Here is an 18,043-nt window from a genome sequence, read left to right as displayed (position 1 = left end):
TATACACAAATTACAGTTTCAAGTGAAGTGTACATACCCATACTCTATACCCCTAAGGAAGGAAACATCACAAACCCTTTACAAATGTAGGTTAGATTTAAAACAAATTACATATATTCCAAGTGTGATAAGCCAATTCAACGGTAAAAAAATGTTCTTTATAAAATTAGATAGCAACATATTTTACAAAAGGGGGCAATTTTTTGTGACTCTATCTTGCTGCTCATATTCTACAATATACAACAAAGTGATTTATTTATCTAGGTACAATGGACAATAACATTGGCTATTTTTAAGCACAATTAAATACAAACAAATGAGATAGAAAAGAAAAAAAAGTAACAAAACAAATACAAAAAGTACCACCGTTCCAGCCCTTCATAACTCCATAAACAGAACCCTTTCCTAGCCCAAAAATACAAAAAGTTCCCTTCTTTCCCACAAACTTGAGAGGGCCGAGACCACCAACAACTCTCCACAGCAATCAGAACAACCTCTCAAAGAAACTCAAAGAAAGCACGACCAAAAACATATAAAGCTTCCTCATTTTCTTATTGAACCAAAAAACCCAGCAAAGGCAACTCCTTTCCCCATTCACCTTGCACAACCAACAGCAAGAACATATACAACAAAGCAAGCAACAAGGCATGAGAGCAAAAAACAAAAAATAACTCTATCTCTACCTTCAACAAAATCACCAAGCAAGTCCAATTGCTTCCACTAACAATACTGAATAGAGCCTATAAAACTGTACAGAAACACATAAAAGAACTTAATAGAATTTGTAAGCCAAAAAAAAAAAAATAAATAAAAATAACTCTATCTCTACTTTTCAATAGCAACCATAATAAAAGGATTGAAGGAAAAAAAAAAAAAAAGTAAACTACAATAGTAGGTAGTCAGTTGAATGAATTAAACCTTTAAAAAAGGTGTGTACGCAACATGTATTCCTCCTCCTCCTCATTCATAAATGGATTTCTTTTATGTCCACAACGCATCCAATTAATTACATGACCCAGCCAGCAACAAGAATTATTTCTAATAGTACTGAATAGACAATCACTTTTAAGTGAATGCATTAACAGCACTCACAATTTCCCCATTCACCTTATACAACAAAGCAAGCAGCAAGGCACGAGAGCAAAAAACAGAAAATAACTCTATCTCTACCTTCAACAAAATCACCAAGCAAGTCCAATTGCTTCCACTAACAATACTGAATAGAGCCTATAAAACTGTACAGAAACACATAAAAGAACTTAATAGAATTTGTAAGCCAAAAAAAAAAAAATAACAAAAAATAACTCTATCTCTACTTTTCAATAGCAACCATAATAAAAGGATTGAAGAAAAAAAAAAAAAGTAAACTACAATAGTAGGTAGTCAGTTGAATGAATTAAACCTTTAAAAAAGGTGTGTACGCAACATGTATTCCTCCTCCTCCTCATTCATAAATGGATTTCTTTTATGTCCACGACGCATCCAATTAATTACACGACCCACGACCCAACCAGCAGCAAGAATTATTTCTAATAGTACTGAATAGACAATCACTTTTAAGTGAATGCATTAACACCACTCACAATTTTACATGAAATTTATATCAATACCTGTAAGCTCCTTCAGCAAAACTTGACATTTATCAAAATTCATCACCTACCACTATAAATTGATGCAAGAAGGTCACTCCTAAAAATAAATGATTTCTAAACATCATAACATAATGAAAATGATAAATGTAAGAGTCTATAGAATAACACATAGGAATGTAATGAAAACAATAGTGTGAACCGTGAATCAAATTTTAAAGTAAATTTACATATGGTTTATCATATTTGTGGTTTTCTTACTAAGTCTTAGTGATACCCATTGAGAAGCTTCAAACAGGGCAAAAAAAATTAAAAATTAAAAAAAAAAAAATCCTTTTAAAAACCTTTTCTTTTAAAGATATATAGATAATAGGTCATATAGTATCAATTAATTTGTGGTAAATTATGATGAAATAAGCTTCAAGGCCCCAATATTTATAGTATTCCACATAGGAGATATAGCATATGCAGATGGATACATTGTAGATTGGGATTAATTCCTGCAAAAGGTGGAGCCCATTACTTCTACTGTTCCATATATGCCTTACTTGATAAAACTGGTTAATGAATCTTTCAATTGATCATCTTGCAGTGGTAATCATGAACGTGATTGGCCGGATTCAGGTTCCTTCTATACTGGTACAGATTCACGTGGGGAATGTGGTGTGATTGCTGAGACCTTATACTATGTTCCTGCTGAGAACAGAGCTAAGTTTTGGTAAATTTAATTTATATGTTCTTTACATTTTCACACCCTTGTTATTGTTTGAATATAGAGTCCTACAAAAATTGAAAGTGTTTTTATTTTTAGATGAAAGTAAAATTAGAGGAGTTGCCAAACCTTTCCAACAATCAGTTTGGTCCATTTCTCTTACATTGATTTGTTTGTTGTGGAGTATATCCTTCATTCTAAGTTTAGTGACCATAATTGTCATTTACATATAGGTATTCAACAAATTATGGCATGTTTCACTTTTGTATAGCTGACACTAAGCATGACTGGAGAGAGGGTCAGAACAGTAAAAGTTCATTGAGAAGTGCCTTGCATCAGTTGATAGGCGAAAACAACCTTGGTTGATCTTTGCTGCTCATCGTCCCCTACGGTATTCCTCTAACGATTGGTTTGGCCAAGAGGGCTCATTTTCAGAGCCCATGGGAAGGAATGATATGCAGAAGCTTTGGCAGAAGTACAGGGTAGATATTACATTTTATGGCCATGTCCATGATTATGAAAGGACGTGCCCCATATACCAGGTACGGATAGAGCAAAATTAGATTTAGTTTGAATGTGCATTCATTTTAATCTCATTCTCATGTATACATTAGCTAAATTAATTGATTTCACCATGAGTTAGTCTCTATGCAACTCATGACACACCATCATTGAATGCTGCATTCTACATTGCTGAGTAGATGCAGTAACTGCTACCTGGAGGTGATTAATCAGTAGGACAAGGTAGCCATTACAAAAATACATAATTGAAGGTTTTGAATAATATTTGGACATTTTGGAAACCATTAGAAAGGTTGAATATAAACTCTTAAGCTTTCTAGATAATGTCAGAGGCTTAACTACACTACTTAATGCAAACTGCTATTGGTATGCAATAAAGGGTAACACAATCACGTATGAAAATAATAATAATAATAGCAAAGTAATGTAAATCCAGAACCAATAACCAAAAATTAAAGAAAGAATCTTCCACCTCTAGAGGAAGAAGCCCATGTTTGAAAACCCACTAATTAATATATAAAGAAAAAACAAAACAGAGATAAAAGAAACAAAAAAAAACCCAACCCTGATCTGAATATGCTTAATTACAAATTTGCTAATAAATTAAACTTACCTTTGATACACCTTTTCCAAGGTAGTCTGAACCTCCATCCCTTAGTTCAAGTGCCTCATAAATTCCTAAAGGAAAACAAAAAAAAAGGACACAGAGTTTGGTCTATGAGACAAAACACCAAAACATATTTGAATGTTCAAATCCTCTCACAATTTCTTCACTATATCATGTATTTTCAAAATGATCTAACAACATAAATGAAAATTATCGTCTCCATAGTTCATTTCACCGCTCAGATTAAGTATTACTAATCTAAGACTAATAATTAAAAAAAAAAAAAAACACGAAGATTTGATTAAGGAACATACCAGTGGATGCACCACTTGGAATAGCGGCTCTATAAAAAGCACCATCTGAGGTTGTCACAACGACCTACATGATTAAGGAACAAAGATTTGATTAATTAATCATTAACAAAACCCTTGTGTATGATGGTCATAGACACACAGATTTTCAATACGAAACAAAACAGTCTATAACACACTATCGACAAAAACACACAGATCAGGGACATGGGAATTTAAGAATCGAACCTCGACTGTGGGATTGCCACGACTGTTGAAGATCTGGCGTGCCTTGATGGCCTGGCCTGGATTGTGATAGCCATAGGAGAAGAGAGATTTTTAGTTTCAGGAGTGTGTGAGAGAGGTAGAGAGAAGAGCAGGCAGAGTTCACGGTTTTTTAAAGAGTAGGTTTTTTTAGAATAGTCGGGTTATTTTTCTTTTAAAAAAATTAAACTTAAATAAATAAAATAAAAAGAATTAAAAAAAAATAGTGACGTGGAAAATTGTGGGAGTTTCAAAAGTTTCGGTTTTATATATATACTAGTATTATGCCAGTGCGATGCACGGCTTAGTAAAAAAACTTATATATAAATTATTATTATTTTTGATAATATAATCAAATTTAATAACAAATAAAATGGTAAAAATATTTTTAAAATTAAGTACATGAAAAATGTATATTATGTAAGTATTTTTTTTTTTTTGCAAAAAAAGATATTATAAAATATTTTTAAAAAATTATGGCAAGTTTTAAATTTTTAAAAGATCTTAGTATTAAAACTGTAATTTGATTATGTGTGTGTGTGTGTGGCACTTAAAAATATTTCCATTCTAATTATAGATAAATTTCTTGCATATATGGCCAAAAACAAATCCATAAACTACCAAAAAAAAAACAAATCCATAAATTACAAAAAATGTAAGTATTTAGACTACAATATAAATGTAAAATTTTATCTATAAATTACCAATCATAACCACTTTAATGTTTCCATAAGGGAGGAGATAATCTGTATAATCAATTAAGAACACCAAATAAAAAAATAGTATCAATAATTAAGATAAATTGCATTATCTAATTTTTTTTTAAATCATATAATTTACGCAATAATTGAACTACTTTAATAGAAAAATAGAAACTAAAAAAAAAAAAAAATGAAGATAGCTCTTCTCACATAAATTTCATAATTTCATATTATAGATGAGCTCCATCCCAAATAGATTCAGTGATAATATTTTGACTGAAACAAATATTCCATAAATTACAAAAAAAAATATAAGTATCTAGACCTTCTAAAGTATCACAATCAAAATAATTTAAAAAATAGATAAATGAAAGTACATAAAGAAAAAGAAAAATTGTATTGCAATGTAAATGTGTAAAAGTTTACATATAAATTACCCGTGTCTAACTATTTTGATGTTGTCATTTGTATCTAGCCATCTTGATATTGCTATAAGTGAGGAAATTATCTGCACAATCAATTAAGAACACTAAATCAAAAAAATACATCAATAATTAAGATGAATTGCATTATGTAAAATATTTTAAAAAAAACATAGAATTTAAGCAATAATTGAACTACATTAATAGAAAAATGTAAAAAGTAAAAAGAAGATAGCTATTCTCATTGAAGAAGCCAAACCCTTCATTTAGTAGTTCTTCACTTAATTAATTTTGGTTTTTTATGTATTGATTTTAGCATTCTTAAATAGTAGAGTGGAGTAGGTTTAGTAGAGTTTTAATTCAACTCAATTTCTCTTGGATTCAAGAGTTTTAGCTCAACTCAATTTCTCTTAGATTCAAACTTAATTGGTAGAGCTATTTTCTTTTTACGTGTATTATTATATGTTTTTTTTATTGGCTGTTTTCTTTTTAAGTGTAGCTATATCGATTTTTTTAAAAAAAATCATAAAAACGTGCTCTATGTTGCTGCTTTTTTTTTTTTTTTAATTAAGATTTGTTTTTCAACTTTTTTTTTTTTGATAAGATTTTTTTTTTTTCAACTCAAACGTGTGCTATGTTGCAGGTTTTTTTTAAATAAATTTTTATTTTTATTTTTATAAAGGATTAGATAAAGAATTTAGATTGATAAACACAACTGCTATAGTTGTAAATCAAATATTACTTTATTTCATTACTTGATTTGTCATATTTATCCAAAAAAATATGTATATATCTATTCTTAAAATCTAAAAATTTATTAAAATTTCTGCAATTTGGTGAAGCCACTTGGTGCAACCCCGTCTAAGCCCAACTTTTATTATTTTAAAAAAAATCATAAAAACGTGCTCTATGTTGCTGCTTTTTTTTTTTTTTTTTTAAATTAAGATTTGTTTTTCAACTTTTTTTTTTTTGATAAGATTTTTTTTTTTTCAACTCAAACGTGTGATATGTTGCAGGTTTTTTTTAAGTAAATTTTTATTTTTATTTTTATAAAGGATTAGATAAAGAATTTAGATTGATAAACACAATTGCTATAGTTGTAAATCAAATATTACTTTATTTCATTACTTGATTTGTCATATTTATCCAAAAAATATGTATATATCTATTCTTAAAATCTAAAAATTTATTAAAATTTCTGCAATTTGGTGAAACCACTTGGCGCAACCACGGCGTCTAAGCCCAACTTTTATTATATATAATATGATATGATATGATATATAGATAATAAAACGCAAGTGACAAGCATTCCAATCAGATAACTAAAATCACATTCTAGTAATGCGTCAAATTTCTTTCTCAAAAAAAAAAAAGTAATGCGTCAAAGATATTGTTTAGGACATTATTGTTGCACCGAATCTGATCCAAATCATTCTTTAGTGGGACTTGTAACAAGTCAACTTTTGTGACACCAATTTGATTTTCTATTGGTGAAGGCCTATTTTTTTTTGTTAAATAAAAAGGTCGTTGTTATTACTATTTTGTTTAATCCTAAATGACAGTATTGTACGCTAAAGGGATAAAATATTTTGTTCTATGAAGTGGTTAAGAAGAAGGAGCGCGAGTCTTTTTCACGTTATCACGTATGGTTGTAATGAAATATGGGCATGGCACATAAAACTCTTTTCTTATTATTATTATAATATTATTATTTACTGTCTCTTACATTGATATTTGAACTTTAAACCTTTTATTCAAAAAAAAAAATTTAATAATAATAATTAAGTTAACTGAAACTCATAATAATGTCATTTTCAAGTCAAATGAAATGGAATTTAACTTGCTATGTGCAAATTTAGAATTTTCCAATTAGCTTATAAGTTGTGGAGAACATCTGCCTTTCACATACATGAAATGTTTTTGTTGAGGTTGCGGGAGTGGACCCACTGTTTCTCTTATGTTTTGTTGTGCTAAGTCTAGTCCATCAAACCAAACAAAACTTAATTAAACCTAATTACTTTTAGGAGCATCACAATTGAAAGTTGGGTTATTTGAAAATTTTGGTTCAAAAGCAATTTTTGAAAACTTTTTCAATAGTCTTTAGGATTAGATAACATAAACAAGCTCAAGAAATGATGGAAAATAGAAATGACACTAAGATGGATTGAAGTAGACCAAAATAGATCGAAGTAGACTAAATGGACCAAGTGGACTAAATATGACCGAATAGGACTAAAGTGGACTCAATAGGACTGAGTTTGACTGAATAAGATTAAAGTGGACCAAATAAGACTGAATGGACTGAATAAGACTAAAGTTGAATGAATGGACCGAATAGGAATAAAATGGACAGAATTGACCAAATAGGACTGAAGTAGACCGAAGCGGACTAAACAAGACTAAAGTGGACCGATTAGGATCAATGTGGCCCGAATAAAATCAAAGTGGACCAAAGTAAACAAAATGGACAGAATAGAACCAAACTAGACTGATGTGGAACAATTAAGACCAATTAGACCAAATAGGACCAGAATTTTTTATTTTTTTTTAATTTATAAATATTAGTCTTTAGACACCTAAAGTTTTTTTTTTTTTATATGTATTTCCTAAGAAATATAAAAAGCATTATCAAAGGATTTGAATTTTATTGCATTTTTTTTAGCTATGCTACTCTTTAAAATATACACACACACACAAACGCATATATATATATATATATATATATATATATGATATGATACGTGCATGACTCCATTTCAATATGTGGAATTTTTATTAATAAGTAAAAAAATTTAATCTATAGTTTACTTATTCAATATTTTGAAACTAAATGGGTTGAAAAAGAAGCCCTCAACTTTGTCAATAGCCTTCTGTATTAAATTTTAGTTCTATAATAAATTATTTAGAAATAAGATTTCTATCAACATAATTTTGTGAATTTCGTGACATTCATATGACAAAATATTTTGTCAACACTTCTAAAATACTTGAATCTACAAAAGGTGCCCTTAAAGATTAGAGAGGAAAAAAAGAGAGCTATTAATAATCAATAATTGCATCAACCATCAAACAACTTTAATTAATTTTATGGGAAATATTCACCAAAAAATCGGAAAATATTATATTAAGACCAATAAATTTTATCTACTTGTAAATATTATTAGTAGATATAGTTTAATAGTACTATTTATTATTATATAGAGTTTTATATTATTACTATTATTTTTTTTTTTGTTCTATTTTAGGCTGAAATTTGTTAGAAAGTTTTTTTTTTTTTTTTTTTCCTTATAGGTAAAATTTGTTAGAAATTTTTATCCCATTTGAAAGGATAAGTTGGAAATATCATAATGCGAAAAACAATTAGGTGCATCTAAGGACTAAGTAATGTTTAATGATTTTTCCACTCAATACTCAATAGTATGATACAAAGTACTCAATACTAAACTAAAGACCGTTGCGGTTTGGCAAAGAAATAAAATAATTTGATACTAATATATATTGGTATATCTGTAAAAGAAAAATATTGTTAAAGTTAAACTAAAGACCGTTGCGGTTTGGCAAAGAAATAAAATAATTTGATACTAATATATATTGGTATATCTGTAAAAGAAAAATATTGTTAAAGTTTATTTTAATTTATTTTAAGTTTAGTTAATAACATTGAATATTTTCTATCGTTGGAGTTCAAAAAAAAAAAAAAAAAAAAGTAGTTAATAACATTGAATAGTTAATATAACACATGTCACCATTTAATTGATTCAACTAGCAAATGAAATAGTATGATGTGGACATGTCAGCAAACCACTAACGGTGGGGTTGCTTTTATTAACGAAAGTAAACTTCAAGATTTAAATTTAAAAATAACATAATAATTGTTGAGAAACAAGGTGGCCAAGCAACCGTGTTTATTCGTATAATATCAATGCTCTATTGCTCTTAGATGCAACAGTGTTTGTTATAATAACGTCAATGCTAATTACTAGATGTAATATTTTAGCCCCCAGGAATTCCTGGGCAATTTGGACGAACAGAAACAAAGTGATAGGACAAAATGGGCTTCTGCCCTTTTTAGCCAAACTAATTAGCATTTTGCCCTTCTTCCCAAACTAATTAGAGAAATGTCCCTCTTTTGAAACTCGATTTTCTCAAAATCGAGTTTAAAAAAAAAAATTTCTGGAACCCTATAGTGACGTTTTTAAGGACCTATAGTGATGTTTTAAAAACCTATAGTGGCGTTTTATAACTTGATACTCATGAAATCGAGTTATAGGCAATTTTATTGCCTATAACTCGATTTCATGAGTATCAAGTTATAAAACGCCACTATAGGTCTTTAAAAACGTCACTATAGGTCCTTGAAAACGTCACTATAGGGCTTAACTCGATTTTGAAAAAGTCGAGTTTCAAAAGAGGGGCATTTCCCTATTTAGTTTGGGAAGAAGGGCAAAATGCTAATTAGTTTTCCCGAAATGGGCATTTGGCAATTTTGTCCCAAAGTGATATGTGAAACTAGATGTACAAAAATATACATGTTAAGAATTATGATTGCAGAAGTTTTTTTAGAACAATAAATTAAACACTCAAGTAGAAAATAACAAATACATTGTCACCACACTCAAGTAGAATACACAAAATTTCTTGATATAGTTTATTTACTGATACTTAAAACATATATTAGAGACATTTTACTGCACACGCTACTCTTCTATTTCACTCTTTAATTTTATTTTATTTATAAATTTCCTTACACTTGCATTTGCTCTCTAGCTAGCTTATACAATTTTTTTTTTTTAATAAAAAAAAGTGCTTATACACTTATGGGATAGATACTACACTTATTAGATACACTTTCATGGGCCAAAATGGGAATATGCCCCTTTCGCTCAAAATATGTAGCAAAATGTCCTTGCTATAAAACTATTTAGGAAAATACCCCTATTTTAAACTCAATTTTCTAAAAAATAAGTTTCATAAAAAAAAAAAAAAAAACTAAATTTTTAGAAAATCAAGTTATAGGAAATCAAACTTAAAAAAAAAAAAAAAAAAAAAAAAAAAAAAAAAAAAAAAAACCTACATGGAACTTGAGTTCAAGTTCCATGTAGTTTTTTTCAAGTAACTCGATTTTCTAAAAAACAAGTTTCAAAACAGAGGTATTTTCCTAAATAGTTTCAGAACAAGGGTATTTTACTGGAACTTTTGGACGAAAGAGGTATTTTGCCATTTTTGTTCACTTTCATGCATACGGTAGAATAATTGAGCCATATCTAGAACTCGTGAAGGACAAACCTATACTACACAAAGTGACAAAGAAGCATAGAGACAATTCAGACAAGACTTTAAAAGCCGCTATAACCTACATGTTGAAAATCTAGCATGCATGGAATAAGCAAGTCAAGAAAATCAATTTCTCTTCATTTTGAACTCCTCCATCTCCGCTTGTTAGCTTTCTTCACAATTTGAATGTGAAAGATAATAAGTTACAACCATGCAAAAAAAAAAAAAAAAAAAAAAAAACACACATGCAATTTTCTTTAAAGAAAATCACAGTCCAATTGTAAATGTCCGTAATGAATAATGAGTAATGACACCGACCTTAATATACCTTTGACCAAACTTTGTGCCAAACTCCAAGCTATAGTTGGATACAAATCCTTTTGTTTTCGTTTATTGAAAGTATATGGTTTATGTTTATCAAAAAAAGAAAGTATATGGTTTAATTATGATTTCGTTAATATTTGTGAACTAGCTAGTAAATATGGGTGTCTTTCTTTTAAGAAAAAAAATTAGGGGAGATATTCTAGTTGGCTTATATTTTTATTGTAAATAAAAATTGTTTATATATATATATATAAATTTGCAATATCATTTCCTAGATCGTAGACAAAACCAAAACGCAAGTCATTCTCACATAACACGATTTCCTTCTAAAGAAAATATCTGGCATGAAAACAAAGTAAAGGTAACTTTCTCAGTTCTTAGTAAATTCCTTGAAGATGAAAGGCTTGGTACACTTAAAAAGACAGGAACGTCTAGTTAAGCCCTGTGATTGTTAAGCAACTTGCAAACATCAAGAAATTATTATGCCCCTGAGGATCAAGGTGTACACAATAATTTTTGCAACGAAAATATTAAAGTAATTTCAAATTTTAGTACAAAAAATTAACAATCTAATGCGGTACCGGTAAGAATATATTTTTACTACTTAAACAACATAATAAATGACTATTTGAGATTTCTTTATTTATTTTACTTTTTTAGTGATAGGTAATTAGTCAGTTTAAGGCTTAAGTATTAAATCCTTGGAAAATTCTTACTTCCACCTGTTGGATTCCTCTACCTCTTCTAGGAGGATAAGGGTGTTCCCCTTAAGAGCATTAGTATTGGTGGTGCTAAAAAACTATATTGCTATTTTTAGCACTACTGATACTAAAAAGCATGCTACAATGGTAGTGCACTAGCAAAAAAGCTAAAGCAAAAAATTGTATTTTATTACACTTCCAAGCTCTCTCTCTCCCTTGCTCGTTCTCATCTTCTTCTTTTCCTTTTTTCTTTTCCTCTTTCTCTCTTGCATGCTGTTTATTTATTTATTTTTCTTCTTGCACACTATTTTTCAGCTAATGACTCTCAGCACTCTTCAGTTTTCAGATTTGGTATGTTGGGTTGTTTATGGGTTTTGTAAATTAGAATTTTGTGAATTTTTTTTATTTATTTTATTATTTTTTTTTTTTTTGCAAAGTTGTGTGTTAGTGTGTTTAGATGTGAAGATAAATAAAAGGTCAAACGCACTGCAATAGCAGTTGTGATGGTTATTTATTATAGTGGATATATTATTTTATTGTATTAGAAACTAAAATAAAACCATTGATGTTGAGTATTTTGTAAAGTGAAAAAGTAAAATAAATAAAATAGCTTTTTGTAGTGTCAAATAACTAAATTTATGACTCGATCAATGGGAATGCTCTAAGCATGAAATGTGGTCCAATAAGACTCCAAACGCTGGCCTTTGAGAAAGTAAAAAACTATTGCTATCTAATTGTTAGTGTACACGCCAGCTCTAGGCCCACTATGGTTTATTTGTCCATCACATATATGTCTTGTACTACACGCATACCTCTCATATTTACAGCCCTCATATCATGATGTAGTACACATACAACAACACTCATATAAATTTGTAAAAGAAATATTATGTCTATAGCATTTCACAACAAATAATAAGTGGCAAATTGTTACTATCTATTTTTTATGGGCAAAATAAGTAATTTTAGTTATTGGTAGGCAAAAAAATAATTTTAATAGTATGTTCAAATTAGAACAAATAACAACTTACCATTATAAAAATGTTGTGGAACCCTTCAAAATTCCCTTTACTAGTTTTACGCATATAAAAATACAATAGAATACAATAGAATGATTTCACAATTCTAATGATCTGTTTGGGATCCGTTTATTTTGTTGAAATTGAAAACTTTTTACCGAAAGTACTGTAAATAAAGGTAAAAGTTAGTTGAAAAAAAAAGTTGGAGCCAAACGCACACTAAAGGTCTATTTAAGATCCACTTATTTTGCTGAAATTGAAAACTTTTTGCAGAAAATACTGTAAATAAAGGTAAATGTTAGTTAAAATAGTACCGTGGGACACATGAAGAGTATTAAAAAGTACAGTAGGACCCATGGATAATACAAAAAATAAATTGAATACTAAAATAAGTTGGCAAAAAATAAGTTAACCATACAGACATTAAGTGAGCGTTTGGATTCAGATTATTCCTGTTGCATTTGCCTTTTTTTTTTTTAACCAGCGTCTCTTGTACTGTTCATTGAACATGAAAAGTGCATTTAGGCAAATGTACAATAACCCACGCATGAACAGTAATTTTTTTTTTTTTTTTTTCAGCAAAATAAGCAATATTTAAATGGACATTAAGCTTGATCTTTTACCTATTGCTTTCTTATATCTCACGAGGTACAAAGACAAGAAGAACAAAGCAAATTCGAGTTAATGGACCAACAAGCATTTTGGATAATACTTCCCATCATGTGGGCATGCATTGACGGACACTAAGCCTGATCTTTTACCCATTGCTTTCTTATATCTCACGAGGTACAAAGACAAGAAGAACAAAGCAAATTCGAGTTAATGGACCACCAAGCATTTTGGATAATACTTCCCATCGTGTGGGCATGCATTGCTGTGCTCACCTCCGCTCTAGGGGGCCGGAAGTCTGGCTCTTCCAGACTTCCCCCAGGTCCCCACCCTTTTCCGATCATCGGAAACATCCTGGAGTTGAGCAACAAACCCCATCAAGATGTTGCCAAGCTCTCCAAAACCTATGGACCCCTTATGACTCTCAAGCTAGGGAGCATAACAACCATAGTCATTTCCTCTCCAGACATAGCCAAAGATGCACTGCAAAAAAATGACCAAGCCTTCTCCGGCCGAACTATCCCGGACACCGGCCGTGTATTTGACCACCACAAGGTTTCAATAGTGTGGTTGCCTGCATTGGCTCGTTGGAGGAACCTCAGGAAAGTTTCTGCCACGCAAATATTTGCTCCACAACAACTTGATGCCACACAAGCCCTTCGACAACAAAAGGTGCAAGAATTACTTGACCATGTTAACCAATCTTGCAGCAATGGTGGGAAAGTGGTTGATATTGGTCGAGCAGCCTTCATTACAGTACTTAATGTCATATCAAACACATTTTTTTCCATTGACTTGGCCCATTATAGTTCAGATTTATCGGGACAAGATTTCCAGGAGCTTGTATGTGTTGTCATGGAATTAGCTGGAAAGCCTAATATTGCAGACTATTTCCCAGTACTTCGTTTAGCTGACCCACAAGGTGCACGACGAAGGATGACGATTTATTATGGAAAATTGATCGAGATTTTTGACGGAATCATCAATGAACGAGTACAATTAAGAGCTTCAAAGGGTTCTAATGCAAGAAACGATTTACTAGATTCCTTCCTCAATCTTGCTAAAGATGATAATTCAGAATTAAGCTGCGATGATTTCAAACATTTGCTTCTGGTATTAGCTAACTTCCTTATAGCTTTGCTTCTGGTATTGAATTCCATAATATAAGCCTTTTAAACTCATCTCTTGAGACTATGTACCAAGATATACTCTTTAGGTAGTTATAAGCCATCATGATTTTTTTTTTTTTTTTTTTTTGATACGGTATAAGCAATCATGAATATTATTTCTTTTCAACCATAAATAAGTTGTGGTATCTACAGCAAGTTCATTATGCAAGACCTGTATAACATTTTTCTTTCAGGCAATGGTGTGACTTTAAATTTTGAGAGATTTCATACTTAATTCCATCTGCTTGATGCTATAAATAAATTATCATTTACCTAAAAATCATAAACTGTTAGAAACTAATAAATTTAATCGTTCAATCATAATTCTTAATTGCTCTTTCTGAAATCCTATTGCAAGGAGGGGGGAGAATCTTTACCAAGGAATGACGGAAAACCAACCGTTTATTCACTAGTTTTATTGTAGTCGCGTACTCCTAACTCTTTGTTAGAATTAACCTTATCAAAAGCAAATGATAAGAGTATTACTTTCTGTCTTTATTAGTTTCTAGGAAACTTAATCAAGTGTTCTTAAATAGCTCTCACACTATTTTGTACCAGGATTTATTTGTTGCAGGGGTTGACACAACATCAAGCACAATTGAATGGGCAATGGCAGAGTTACTTCACAACCCTGAAAAAATGGCAAAGGCCCGAGATGAGCTAGAAAAAGTCCTGGGCAAGGATGGGCTTGTTCAAGAATTGGACATCTCTAAGTTCCCTTTTTTACAAGCAATAGTGAAAGAAACCCTTCGTTTGCACCCACCAGCACCTTTCCTAGTTCCCCACAAGGCAGAAACCGTTGTAGAAATGTGTGGCTTCACTGTGCCCAAAAATGCGCAAATTCTAGTCAATGTGTGGGCAATGGGGCGAGATCCAAGCATATGGACGGACCCTAATATATTTTTGCCTGAAAGGTTCTTAGAGCGCACCACTGACTTTAAAGGTCAAGACTTTGAGTTGATTCCATTTGGAGCTGGAAGAAGGATTTGTCCTGGATTACCATTAGCTAACAAGATGGTACACTTGATGTTGGCATCTCTTGTTCATTGCTTTCATTGGAGACTTGCGGATGAGATGAAGCCAGAAGATATAGACATGAGTGAGACCTTTGGAATCACCTTACACAGGTCTGAGCCTCTCCGGGCTATTCCCATCAGGTTATAACTTCTATTATTTTCGTAGCCAATTATATTTGCCTATGTGTAGAATCGTTTAATATATGTTAGGATTTTCTGTAAGCAATAAGCATGACAAAGATCACTGTATGCATGGTATCATACTTCATTGGTACCAAAAAAAAAAAAAAAAAAAAATTTTAAACTTCTTGACGCTGTGTGACAAAAAATTTAAAGATAATATAATAATTGTTCAAAAACAAGGGTGGACATGCGACTATGTTTATTCTATTAAAGTCAATTTTCTTGAATGTGAATCATGTGAACTATTAACCCTCAATCATTTCTGGGCCATATGGACAGACAGAAACAAAGCCATGTGTGAAATTTTAAATTGGACTCATAAGAATATGTTGACCTTTTATACCTTAAGTTCTAACCAAACGCCGTGCTATCTCAATGATTGTTGGCTAACTTGGCTTCCTAGTATAACGTCAATGCCAGGATCTTGTTTCCTATATATATGCTGTGTACTGGCTTCCTTAAATCCCCTGTATGGATAATAATGCGATAGTCGAAAGTTCATCAGATCTGTTAGCTACTAGCTAAACAAGACAAAAGGTAAGTCCATAGCTATGTGAGACACTGTAAACTTTCAATTTTGGATTGGAGGAATCTCGTTCAAAACCTATTCATAAAACCATTCAAGTGTATCACTTAAATAAGTTAAATGACTTATCAAATACGATATATGACTAAAAGTATACGTGGATGATTTTATTAATCACCACATAGTGTGTTGAAGGAATTTTCCTCCAAACCAATTTGGAGGTAAATAGTTTCTAATTAGAAAAATGGTGTAGTTGCCATCTGATATAAATAAGGAAAAAAATTTCAAGTTCCAACCAATTGGAACCAAATTTTGTCAAACCCATTATGTAGCAATTTTTTTTTCTTTTTTTTTTTTTTGAACAAGTTACAACCTGACAATTGATGAAACGATCCATGTGTACTTTTAGTCACATGATCTATCTAATGATTCATATGATTTGTTTCAATAATACACGTTAATGTGTTTATGAATGATCACGTAATAGATTAGAGGAGATTCCTCCAATCCAATTTAGAGGAAAAACTTTGTTAGATAAAATAAAAGTATTAGTAGAGGGCTAAAGAAAACATGTAATTAGTATGGTATATTATTTGTGAAAGTTCAAATAGTGTAAAACACTCTTGAACGTTTAGACCCCCAATTTACAAATTAACCAATTCAAACTTTATGTCAAACAACTAGTGTGCGGAAAATGAACAAAAGCTATAATATAGAATTGGAAAAACTATCTAAGCCAAATTAAAATCTCAACCCACAACAGATAATAAAAGACAAAGATAAAAGGGAAGGAAGATGCAAACACAAAAACAACACGCGATATGTTATCGAAGAGGAAATCGAAACCCTCGGCGTAAAACCTCTCCACCGCCCTCCAAGCGGTAAACAATCCACTAGAAAATGTAGTTGGGATACATGGATAGCAATAGACCTTCCAAGCCTAATCTACCTAGTGCACCTAACCCCTCTAAGCTTCTTGCTCAAACGAGGTTGCGTCGAACCTTTTTCTTTTCTAACTTCCCGGATTCCACTACTAGACCATAGCATCAACCAATGTAGATTGGTTACTTCCTAACTGCTTCCCAGAACATCAAATAGCCCTCTCACAGTAATGAATATGGTAAGAACAAGGTTTTGGTAAAATGCCTCTCAAGGGTTTGACAATGGAGAGGAAGAGAGTTGAAGAATTTGGAGAGACTCTAATGTATAGATTGTAGGTGAATCAATCTTGTTTTACTCTAGGGTTTCTCTCTCAAAATTCTCTCTAGAAGCTCTCATTCTTTTGCGGGAATAAGGGGTATATATACTAGGGTGAGAGAGGAATGTGAAACGTCAGGTTTTTCAAAACAGGGCTGGCTCGCAGCTTGGCCTCGCAACTTGACTGAGTCGCAAGATCCAGTCGCGAGATAATCGTATGGCCAGTTGTCCTGTTTTGTCCTGTAGTGCTCCAGCTAGCATGACTGTTCACCTTCTAGCATGCTTGGCACGTGTACTGCATCTAGCGGCTTGCAGCCGCGAGTCACCCACGAGATTCAGTCGCGAGTCTCTGTTTTCTTGCACACTCTTAAGCATTCGACACTCTATCTCACTCACTACCCTTACAACAAAACCCACCTAAATACAGGGTTACTAAATGCTGAAATACAAGCAAATTTGGCACAGAATAAAACCAATAAGATGGTTGATTAAATTCAACCTTACAATTTGTATAGTGAAGAAGAAAGAAAGTTTGCAAGAGAGTGAGAAAAGCAAATACACAAAAGAAAACTCTTGCAAAAGAGACCAATTTAGGAATAAGCATATGATTGTTACACTATAATGGGGATTTTTTCTTTTTTGGGATAATCGCAAGACTCTTGACTCAACATAAGATACTTCTAAAGAAGCAAGTGTTATGTTAGCTCCAAAGCTAAGGTTATTCTAGGAAAAGATGTTAATGAAGGTAAACACAGGAGGCAAAGAAACAATAATTATTTATTTATTTATTTATTATAATAATAAATTGATAATTACAATGGAAGTAGGAGATTTAAACCATAAATATCTTCATTAGAAATAATAGAAGATGCTAACTAGGTTTAGCTATAAGCCTCTTGGTCGACAATATGTTGTTTG

General features: G+C 31.3%; 1 protein-coding gene across 1 annotated transcript; it reads left to right on the top strand.

Moving 5' to 3' along the window:
• The first annotated feature begins 13,241 nt into the window (after positions 1-13,241).
• On the top strand, positions 13,242-15,473 carry LOC115954905 (cytochrome P450 76T24-like). Its single transcript, XM_031072905.1, has 2 exons — positions 13,242-14,147; positions 14,762-15,473. The coding sequence occupies exons 1-2, from the start codon at positions 13,248-13,250 to the stop codon at positions 15,365-15,367; spliced, it is 1,506 nt and encodes a 501-aa protein (XP_030928765.1). The 5' UTR covers positions 13,242-13,247; the 3' UTR covers positions 15,368-15,473.
• The last annotated feature ends 2,570 nt before the right edge of the window (positions 15,474-18,043 follow it).

Source organism: Quercus lobata, chromosome 8, assembly GCF_001633185.2.
Source record: "Quercus lobata isolate SW786 chromosome 8, ValleyOak3.0 Primary Assembly, whole genome shotgun sequence".
Lineage (NCBI taxonomy): Eukaryota > Viridiplantae > Streptophyta > Magnoliopsida > Fagales > Fagaceae > Quercus > Quercus lobata.
Note: the sequence above shows the minus strand (reverse complement) of the source record. Positions and strands in the feature narration are given on the sequence as shown.